The sequence below is a fragment of the Brassica rapa genome, chromosome A02, assembly GCF_000309985.2.
Source record: "Brassica rapa cultivar Chiifu-401-42 chromosome A02, CAAS_Brap_v3.01, whole genome shotgun sequence".
In the NCBI taxonomy this organism is placed as follows: Eukaryota; Viridiplantae; Streptophyta; class Magnoliopsida; order Brassicales; family Brassicaceae; genus Brassica; species Brassica rapa.
In genome coordinates, this window is record NC_024796.2 from 26760432 (window position 1) to 26771900 (window position 11469).

The 11469-nt window shown below is 35.0% G+C and overlaps 1 protein-coding gene across 3 annotated transcripts; it reads right to left on the bottom strand.

Annotated features, from left to right (window-relative positions):
• Positions 1–5891: 5891 nt before the first annotated feature.
• LOC103854183 (mucin-5AC) lies at positions 5892–11426 on the bottom strand. Of its 3 annotated transcripts, none has more exons than XM_033284843.1 (4): positions 8585–11426; positions 8388–8450; positions 6632–8278; positions 5892–6546 (listed from the first exon to the last, which is right to left on the bottom strand). In XM_033284843.1, the coding sequence occupies exons 1-4, from the start codon at positions 8615–8617 to the stop codon at positions 6244–6246; spliced, it is 2046 nt and encodes a 681-aa protein (XP_033140734.1). In that variant the 5' UTR covers positions 8618–11426; the 3' UTR covers positions 5892–6243. The 3 variants fall into 3 exon arrangements, with proteins under 3 accessions (XP_033140734.1, XP_033140733.1, XP_018511998.2); XM_033284842.1 differs by having other exon boundaries at positions 8388–8525; positions 8585–11424; XM_018656482.2 differs by having other exon boundaries at positions 8388–11417.
• Between the last annotated feature and the right edge of the window lie 43 nt (positions 11427–11469).

The following is an 11469-nucleotide window of genomic DNA, read 5'->3' on the forward strand; positions in this document are numbered from 1 at the left end:
TAGATATGAATTTAAAGTATTAAATATCATAATTTGATAAATATACAAATGAATTGGCGTACATGTATCATTTCGTAGAATAGTGTACACGTGGGTAGTATAATATATGTGTACACGTTGAAGATATTTGACACACTGAGTAGCTTTCAAGTATCGTTCAAAATGTAATTTTGGGTTTTTAACCAGACAATGTGATTTGCGGTTTTAGTGAAGAGGCATGATTGTACGGTACATTTCTTTAATGATATACAATGTACATAAGTGAAGATGGACACATACACATGTACACATATACACATAAATATATATAAATTTACACATGTATGCATTCCACAAACCGTCTTATGCAATTATGTATGCAAATACAATATTAACAACTAAATGCTACTTAAATAATCTAAATTAACTAATTAAGATGCAATAGTAACATCTTAATGCTCATATTTTACATGTACATCTATTTCATAGTGTACATATGTACATGAATCAACATGACCAAGCTTCCTCTTCCACGTCGTGCTTCGCAACTCATCGACTCGCACTGTGATAGTATGTCATGGTGGGTGTGATGGTTGAAATCCACTGCGGTGTCGTACGGTGAAGCTCGGCAACAATGAAGTTTTTTCTCATATTTTCACATTTGGTCCTTTATTTGTTAGGTTATTATCAATTTGGTCCAAACTATCAAATTTTCAGATACATCCTTTTTAATTGTCCAAAAACTTTTAATTGTTCAACCCAATCCCTACAATATGTAGATATGAATTTAAAGTATTAAATATCATAATTTGATAAATGTACAAATGAATCGGTGTACATGTATCATTTCGTAGAATAGGGTACATGTGGATAGTATAATATATGTGTACACATTGAAGATATTTGACACACTGAGTAGCTTTCAAGTTTCGTTCAAAATGTAATTTTGGGTTTTTAACCAGACAATGTGATTTGCGGTTTTAGTGAAGAGGCATGATTGTACGGTACATTTCTTTAATGATATACAATGTACATAAGTGAAGATGGACACATACACATGTACACATATACACATAAATATATACAAATTTACACATGTATGCATTCCACAAACCGTCTTATGCAATTATGTATGCAAATACAATATTAACAACTAAATGCTACTTAAATAATCTAAATTAACTAATTAAGATGCAATAGTAACATCTTAATGCTCATATTTTACATATACATCTATTTCATAGTGTACATATGTACATCAACTTCAAAGTGTACATGTGTACAATTCATATGTTCTTTAGATATAAACAAATTGGACCACAATTGCATACAAGATCACAATTAAAACAAAATTGTCTAGTTAGATCACAATTAGATATCATGTTTCACCACTAAAACCGCAAATCACATTGTCCGGTTAAAAACCCAAAAACCCAAAATCACATTTTGAATGATACTTGAAAAGTACTCAGTGTGTCAAATATCATCAACGTGTACACATATATTCTACTGTCCATGTGTACAATATTATACGAAATGATACATGTACATATTCATTTGTACATTTCTGAAATTATGATATTTAATAATTTTAATGATTTTGAGTATAGTTGTTAAAAAGATGTATTTAGAGGTTTTTGGTACATTTATTTCTTCATTTCATTCGATAGGGTCTTAAATGCAATTTTAAAAGTTTTAGGTTAACTGAAGAGGACTTATTGCAAATCTGAAACTTTTGGGCAATAGTGGAAATATTTAAAATTACAATGACCACATATTAAAATTAAGGAAACTTAATTTCAAGGTTCAACAATGGCGATATAATCACGGATGCGGCGGCGACTTCCCTTTACCGTCCACCAGAGGCACGAAGAGCGGCTGAGATCACCACGAAGACCTCTCTTGGGACACCGTGGAAGAGAGGCTGAGGGCACGAAGTTGAGGCTTCCCATCGAACTTGAGATACTGCAGAAGAGAAGATCTGTATAAAAGAAAAAAGATGGTAGTGGAGCTCGTCGTACCTATGAATTGCGGTGGAAAACTTGTCGACTTACATCAATCATAATATCTATTGTCTGTGAAGTAAATCAGTCACTATGAGTTGAATTAGTGGTTCAATCTGAATTTTGCAAAGATAATCTTTTGAAAAAAAAATTGGAAGTCAAAGATTTTAAAATGAAGAAGATAAGAAAGTTTCAGAGACAAAAAATAAATAAAAGAGAGATGAAAGTAGATCAAGAAGATAAGAGAGATGAAAGTGAGTCATACTATTTACAATATAATTATGTTTTAACTTGAAAAACTGAACGATAGGTGATAAAGTTAGAGTAAAGTGTGTATGTAGTATAAACTGCTTAGAGCACCTTCAAAGAGGGTTCTTCCCATTGAAGCTTTTAAAATATGTACTATGTATATATCTATGCATGTATATATTATATAGGTATAAGTATTTGTGGGGTCCACAATTTTTGTGGAACCCTATAGGCAAAGGTCACAATTTTAAGAACTCCTATGGGGTTCCACAAAAATTGTGGATCCCACAAATACTTATACATATATAATATATACATACATAGATATATATATAGTAAATATTTTAAGAGCTTCAACGAGAAGAACCCCCATTGGAGATGTTCTTATTGTGTCATAGATAACTTAAAACTGCTTTTGAGCGTAATTCTTTCTTCTAGGTTACACTAGATGGTAGATCAGATGTACCATCAGATTTACTAACACTTTTATCCCATTTTTTAAATTGCTTTTCCAAAAATAAGTTTAACACAAAAATATTTTTTTCCTAAACACACATGTGTTAATACCATGTTTTATGTTTTCCTTATTTTTGCCTTGTAAATATATTAATATAAATTTGTATAAACAAAAAGGATAGTAAAAATCCAAACGTGATAAAAGTTAATTTTGTTCTAAGAGGACAAATGGAGAGGTTAGTTGTCATTTTTTGGCAAAATTTCCTTTTGAAGATGTTTGATTAAAAACATACGTTAACTGCTTTTAGTTAACTTTGTTATTGTTAATTAAAACTTTCAGTGGACAAGATGGTCCGAAATCAAATCTCCTCATTGAGGGGATGCATACGAGGATGCCATGAGGCTTTGGTTTGATACAATATCAGGGGCGAAGCCAGTGCTTAGACAACAGTGGCATGTGCATCCATAATTTTATAAATATTATATGTGTACACATTGAAGATATTTGACACACTGAGTAGCTTTCAAGTTTCGTTCAAAATGTAATTTTGGGTTTTTAACCAGACAATGTGATTTGCGGTTTTAGTGAAGAGGCATGATTGTACGGTACATTTCTTTGATGATATACAATGTACATAAGTGAAGATGGACACATACACATGTACACATATACACATAAATATATACAAATTAACACATGTATGCATTCCACAAACCGTCTAATGCAATTATATATGCAAATACAATATTAACAACTAAATGCTACTTAAATAATCTAAATTAACTAATTAAGATGCAATAGTAACATCTTAATGCTCATATTTTACATATACATCTATTTCATAGTGTACATATGTACATCAACTTCAAAGTGTACATGTGTACAATTCATATGTTCTTTAGATATAAACAAATTGGACCACAATTGCATACAAGACCACAATTAAAACAAAATTGTCTAGTTAAATCACAATTAGATATCATGTTTCACCACTAAAACCGCAAATCACATTGTCCGGTTAAAAACCCAAAAACCCAAAATCACATTTTGAATGATACTTGAAAAGTACTCAGTGTGTCAAATATCATCAACGTGTACACATATATTCTACTGTCCATGTGTACAATATTATACGAAATGATACATGTACATATTCATTTGTACATTTCTGAAATTATGATATTTAATAATTTTAATGATTTTGAGTATAGTTGTTAAAAAGATGTATTTAGAGGTTTTTGGTACATTTATTTTTTCATTTCATTCGATAGGGTCTTAAATGCAATTTTAGAAGTTTTAGGTTAACTGAAGAGGACTTATTGCAAATCTGAAACTTTTGGGCAATAGTGGAAATATTTTAAATTACAATGACCACATATTAAAATTAAGGAAACTTAATTTCAAGGTTCAACAATGGCGATATAATCACGGATGCGGCGGCGACTTCCCTTTACCGTCCACCGGAGGCACGAAGAGCGGCTGAGATCACCACGAAGACCTCTCTTGGGACACCGTGGAAGAGAGGCTGAGGGCACGAAGTTGAGGCTTCCCATCGAACTTGAGATACTGCAGAAGAGAAGATCTGTATAAAAGAAAAAAGATGGTAGTGGAGCTCGTCGTACCTATGAATTGCGGTGGAAAACTTGTCGACTTACATCAATCATAATATCTATTGTCTGTGACGTAAATCAGTCACTATGAGTTGAATTAGTGGTTCAATCTGAATTTTGCAAAGATAATCTTTTGAAAAAAAAATTGGAAGTCAAAGATTTTAAAATGAAGAAGATAAAAAAGTTTCAGAGACAAAAAATAAATAAAAGAGAGATGAAAGTAGATCAAGAAGATAAGAGAGATGAAAGTGAGTCATACTATTTACAATATAATTATGTTTTAACTTGAAAAACTGAACGATAGGTGATAAAGTTAGAGTAAAGTGTGTATGTAGTATAAACTGCTTAGAGCACCTTCAAAGAGGGTTCTCCCCATTGAAGCTTTTAAAATATGTACTATGTATATATTTATGTATGTATATATTATATAGGTATAAGTATTTGTGGGGTCCACAATTTTTGTGGAACCCTATAGACAAAGGTCACAATTTTAAGAACTCCTATGAGGTTCCACAAAAATTGTGGATCCCACAAATACTTATACATATATAATATATACATACATAGATATATATATAGTAAATATTTTAAGAGCTTCAACGAGAAGAACCCCCATTGGAGATGTTCTTATTGTGTTATAGATAACTTAAAACTGCTTTTGAGCGTAATTCTTTCTTCTAGGTTACACTAGATGGTAGATCAGATGTACCATCAGAATTACTGACACTTTTATCCCATTTTTTAAATTGCTATTCCAAAAATAAGTTTAACACAAAAATATTTTTTTCCTAAACACACATGTGTTAATACCATGTTTTATGTTTTCCTTATTTTTGCCTTGTAAATATATTAATATGAATTTGTATAAACAAAAAGGATAGTAAAAATCCAAACGTGATAAAAGTTAATTTTGTTCTAAGAGGACAAATGGAGAGGTTAGTTGTCATTTTTTGGCAAAATTTCCTTTTGAAGATGTTTGATTAAAAACAAACGTTAACTGCTTTTAGTTAACTTTGTTATTGTTAATTAAAACTTTCAGTGGACAAGATGGTCCGAAATCAAATCTCCTCATTGAGGGGATGCATACGAGGATGCCATGAGGCTTTGGTTTGATACAATATCAGGGGCGAAGCCAATGCTTAGACAACAGTGGCATGTGCATCCATAATTTTATAAATATTAGATATTTTGTGTGTAAAGATACAAAAGAAATCAGTTAGATGAGTTGGTTTAGTAGTGTTGTGCACCCCTTAATAGCTCAAGTTCGCTTCTCCTTTAGGACATTATTAATCTTTGCACCCACTAAATATTTACTCTGGATTCGCCCCTGTACAAGATAACAAGTTATGTTACTTGTTTTCTGGTTTTGTGAATTATTCATAAACACAATGCTTGGAAATCACATTCATTGTACAAAGTTTTTGTTGTTTTGGATAAATTTAACATTCTCTTTTGTTTAGAAGATTTTAACATTGTTTGAAAACAAATTTTTTTTATTGTTCATTTAAATGATATATGAGTGACTGAATAAATTGCATCTAACATTTATTATTTTATTTAGATAAATTTTCATAAATATATTATATTATAATGTAAGATAACAATATTCTCTTATTAATTCCTTTCCACAATTAAATTTGTAACCACTGGTCTTCCTACAAACTACCATGATCATAAGAATACAAGTTAAAAAAAAAGAAATATATAGGTAAGAACACAAAACACTATTCAAAATCCCTTTTAATGGGTCTCGCTTACTCTCTTTGTAAAGCATAGAGAGAGAGAGAGAGAGAGAGCGCATACAGTGTACATTATTTGCATACGTCGGTTGACATTGCAGCCTACACCGATCTTAGTCTTATTGAAAGAAACAAAAACCTCTAGTTGGTTACTGATTATCAAATATGGCGGTACTAGTTTGTCTTTCTTGATGATTTGAGTCGCATCAATTGGTCTCAGTCTTCATGGTACTGCCTTGCTGAGACTGTTCAGACTGATGAGATTTTTGAGACTGTTGAGATTGCTGAGACTGAGAGGAAGATGAAGATGAAGAACTCGAAGAAACAAGATTCTCCACAAACTGGGTGGTGACTTGTTCCCATTTACTGAGTATCTGCTTAAGCTCTGACTTTTGTGCGGACGACACTGTCTTGCCTTTATTCTCGCTCACGATTTTACTGTTTACCTCTTCTAGTTCTTTGTAAGTATTCATCAATTTTTCTTGGGAAGATTCCATGCGGTTCTTAGCCTAGTGCACCAAAAAAAGATGAGATTATTTTAATCAAAAGAATATAAGATTAGCTGAAAACATGGTTATTTTTTTTCATACACACCTCTGGTGATTTGGCTAACTTTGAAGTAACAGTAGTTGCGGCCTCGGACACTGAACTAACTGCAGAACTCATTTTAGAAACGAAGCGTTTTTCATCTGTGTTAGAGATCTTTGTGGAAGCAGACATGGAAGTCTTGAGTTTCTCGAAGAAAGTGTCGAGTTGTACGGTTCCTGCGTACTTCTTCTCTAGGCCATGAATGAATGACCTTGCTTCTTTGGATGTTTGAATCTCGACTTCTTTCGCTGATGTTGTTGATGAGCTACTTGTTGAACTTTGTGAGCTTTGGCTGTTGGTATTAGAAGTAGCATCTTCGCTAGCAGTGGGACTTCCGCTCGGGCTGTCCGTGGGACTTCCGCTCGGGCTGTCCGTGGGACTTCCGCTCGGGCTGTCTGTGGGACTTCCACTCGGGCCACCTGTGGTTGTGCTACTCGGGCTGTCTGTGGCTGTACCAGAAGGGCTGTCCGTGGGACTTCCATTCGGGCTTTCTGTGGTTGTACCACTTGGGCTTTCTGTGGTTGCACCAGTCGGGCTGTCCGTGGTTTCACCACTCGGGCTGTCCGTGGGACTTCCACTCGGGCTCCCCTTGGTTGTATCACTCGGGCTGTCTGTGGTTGCACCACTCGGGCTGTCTGTGGTTGTGCCACTCGGGCTGTCTGTGGTTGCACCACTCGGGCTGTCCGTGGGACTTCCACTTGGGCTCTCCGTGGTTGTATCACTCTGGCTCTCTGTGGTTGCACCACTCGGGCCGTCTGTGGGACTTCCACTTGGGCTCCCCGTGTTTGTATCACTCGGGCTCTCCGTGGTTGTATCACTCTGGCTCTCTGTAGTTGCACCACTCGGGCTGTCCGTGGGACTTCCACTCGGGCTCCCCATGGTTGTTTCACTCGGGCTGTCTGTGGTTTCACCACTCGGGCTGTCCGTGGGACTTCCACTCGGGCTCCCCATGGTTGTTTCACTCGGGCTGTCTGTGGTTTCACCACTCGGGCTGTCCGTGGGACTTCCACTCGGGCTCCCCATGGTTGTATCACTCGGGCTCTCTGTGGTTGTTTCACTCGGGCTGTCCGTGGTTGCACCACTCGGGCTGTCCGTGGGACTTCCACTCGGGCTTCCCGTGCCTGTACCACTCGGGGTCTCCGTGGTTGTACCACTCGGGGTGTCCGTGGGACTTCCACTTGGACTGTCCGTGGTTGTACCACTCGGGCTCTCTGTGGTTGTACCACTCGGGCTCTCTGTGGCTGTACCACTTTGGCTGCCCATGGTAGAACCGTCGGATTGTGTGGTCGTGGTCGAAGAAGGGCTGCATCCGGGACTTCCACTCGGACTGCCTGAACCTCCACCGGTAGTGTCTTCGTAAATGATTGAACCTGAATTAGTATTGCTTCCTGAACCGCTTTCTGGGCTTTCATCACTTCCACTTCCAACAATGGAGTTAACATCAACGTCAAGCCCTAGGTTCGATACATCAATAGACTTTCCTGCTGTCTCTACGGCCGTTTTCACCAATGTAACTACCGTTTTAGTCCATTGCACCATAGCCGCAACCAACATTTTCTTTTGCTGATGTGTCATGCGCTGTGAAGTACTCCTCTTCTGCTCAATCAAAGTCTTTCCCATTGACAGCATGGTCTCTCTAAAATTTGAATTCGACTGTTCCAAAAAGATCAGTAAGAAAATAATATCTAAGATAATCCACATTGAAAATTCTTTAACCATAGTCTCAATACGAACGTTACAGTGTTACGGTATAGGTACTTACTCCGCTTTTAGCACCAGTCAACACAGATATAGCATTGGTGAGGGCGTCAACTTTTGTTGTTAGCTGAGTATCAGTATTCGATGTGGTCGATGCCGTTTTGATGAATTTCACGTAAGACGTGAACAGTGAAAAGAAAGTCTTGAATCCTTCAGTCGCGGGACACCCACGTTTAAGTCTACTAATCAATAATAACATACCTTTGCATGCGAATGGTGTAAAGTTCCTTGCATTTCGTAAAAAATTCCTCTTCAAGTACATCTTTAGCAAGAAAGTTCCTTGCGCCTCGTAGACCACACTTGATACTACTAGAAACATTAGACATAATCCTAGTACGTTTTTATTAGCCATTTTCCTCTCTATTTTTTGTTTTATAAATGTTTTTCTTTCTTTTTTATTTTTGAATTTTTGGATGATTTAGTTTGGAGAGAACTGAGTTTATATAGATACCTTGAAGAAAAACACTATTTTAAGTGAAAAGGAGAAAATTGTGGATTAATTTACGATCGCTAGAGAATAGTATAAGAAAGGTTCTCTCATGTTTTATTTCTTTTGACGACAATTATGAATTTATGTTGCTGTCCGCATTTCTCTTCAATCTATATTTAGAATGATCGAAAATATAATTTAAAATTTGTATTATTTAATTCAGCTGTGTGCAAATAATAGATACTGAAACTTTGGGTCATGCTTTTTAAACCATTGACTGATTCGTCACACGCAACACGCGCTTTCATTTTACAAACATTTCTTACTATAGCTAGTAACAATATGTGCATATTCCTTTGACGTAACTTTCGTTAGTTTCATTGTAACTAAACATCTTTCAACACTGGCCGATAACAATAGTTTAGTTCAAAATAGTTTCATAAACTTATACAGCTTCAGTAATAGAATAGTTGTTTGACGTAAAAAAAAACCTATACACCAAATAATGTGTATATATGATTTATTGTTTCTATGGTCACATCACATAATAAATTTCTCCAAGATAAACATGTAAAATACAAACTATTATGGGTTTTTTTTTGGCAAAATTTTCTATTTATGATGTCCCTGTGTCAATGAGAGAATATGCTAAATCGTCAAATTTCTACAATTATAGTAAACCTTAAGGATTTTCTTAATCTAAAGTCAAATGAGCAATTAAAAATATATGAAAAGTTAAATAACTTTCTGAAAACTGACATTCAAGAGTTATATTTTAGAAATCAATATCTGTTAAAGTAGGTTTTCCTCTCTTTTACAATGTTCCTAACATCGAGTCATTCCCCAATATTTGAATGCGTTAACTAATTTTATTCATCACTTATAACATTTTTTTGGTCAAAGAAGTCAACAGAAGTTGCTAGAAGTAAACAAGTGCACTCGTGGCGAGACAAATATTTGTCTAAAGGAGGACAAAGCTAAAACAGATAATGCGAAAATCTAGTTTTTAGTAACCGCATGTCATGAAGGATGTCATGTATCCTATTTGACTCCTTCTAATCCGGAAGAACATAAAAGTTCTGAGATTCTCGCCAAAGAGACTTTCCTAAGAGGCGTTACTACTTATTGAAGATGCAAGATGTATCTTTTGAAATAGTCGCTGACGTAATTGCTGACGGAAACGATATGTTGAGTGGTGAAGACCATAAGAATCAAGATAATAAGCTGAAGTCATAGAGACATGGAGAACAAGGGAGTATCTAAGAAAAAAGGCAAGAGGAATAAACTTGGGAAGAAAATTTATGACTTACAAAAAGTGGAATAAGTACAATTCCAATGAAAGAAAAATTGCAATTATTGTTATGAAAGATGTCCATATTCGTGATGTCTTGAAGAAAATAAATTGAAGAACATAGAGTTAATGGTAAAATAGCTCTGAGGATCGTCGGGATAGACACCGACACAGAGGCTGTTTTTATAGAGAGAAAAAAGCTCTTGAGTGTTGTCTTGGTCATGCTGAAGTAGTTGTTGAAGTACTTGACAGAAGAGAGACTTAAGCGTTGTGGCTTAGGAATCTTTCAGTAGTGTGTGTTAACACTAGGCGTGTAAAAGAGATCGAAGTGCGTCAAAAAGTGATGCGAGGTGATCATCAAGAGGGTGATAGTAAAATCACTCCAAGACAATAACAACGAGTGCAGAGTGCACTCGGTATAGATGAGGAGGAGCTCATGGTCAAGAAGACGACATAAGAAGGAAGCCAAGTCCTCAGCAGAAGCTGGTCGAAGGGTAGTTTGACAGGTGCGTCAGATCGTGATGCATGACTTGTAATTTATTCTGCTGCAGCAGAAGTTGTATCATGATTACATATGAAGAGGCAGATGTGTGTGTCTGTAAGTCTTGACATCTAAGCATATGTTTTAGCTTAGTATGCAATCAAGTATGGGGAGAATGGTGACGTTCCTCCAAGGAATGCATATCTCATGGGAGAGAAAAACATGGTGTGGTGCACGTCTCGTGAGAGAGAAAAGCATATTTGGTGTGGAAATGGAATTTTCCAAGTGAGGAACGTGGTTATTGAACCAGAAGAATGTTGTGCTTGATCGGCACACAAAGCTAAAAGGAAGAGATTTAAGATGCAAGAGTCTGCTTTGAAGTAGTCACTGACGTAGTTGCTGATGCAGACGACATGTTGAGTGGTGAAAACCATGTGAAGTCAACGATGTTGAGCTAAAATCTAATAAACACATGAAAAATAAGCAAAATTAACTAAAATCATGGATTACATGACAGATAAACAAAATTAAAATAATTATATATCTAATTATAAAGTTTGATATAGTTATATTATTTAAATTAATATATTAATGACTTTGTTAAAAACTAATAATAAATTAATAACTCAACTAAAACCTAATAAAAACATGACAAATAAGTAAAATAACATAAAAGTATGGAGAATGTGACAAATAAGCAAAATCACTTCTTAAATAATAGTATATATAAATAATCAGCACTAATTAATAATTTGTGTTAGGAGTAGATATTTTTTTAAAACAATAATTAATTATCTTTTTTTTTAAATAGTAGTAAAAATATGTAAAATATATTTTACTAATTTGATCAAATTAAAATTATAATTTTTTTAATTTTTATCAAT

Coding starts and splice junctions, on each gene's coding strand:
- LOC103854183 (XM_018656482.2), bottom strand. CDS start 8,735: ATGGCTAATAAAAACGTACTAGGATTATGTCTAATGTTTCTAGTAGTA. Junction 8,279..8,387: donor TGACTGGTGCTAAAAGCGGA/GTAAGTACCTAT, acceptor TTTTTGGAACAG/TCGAATTCAAATTTTAGAGA. Junction 6,547..6,631: donor AGTTAGCCAAATCACCAGAG/GTGTGTATGAAA, acceptor TTGGTGCACTAG/GCTAAGAACCGCATGGAATC.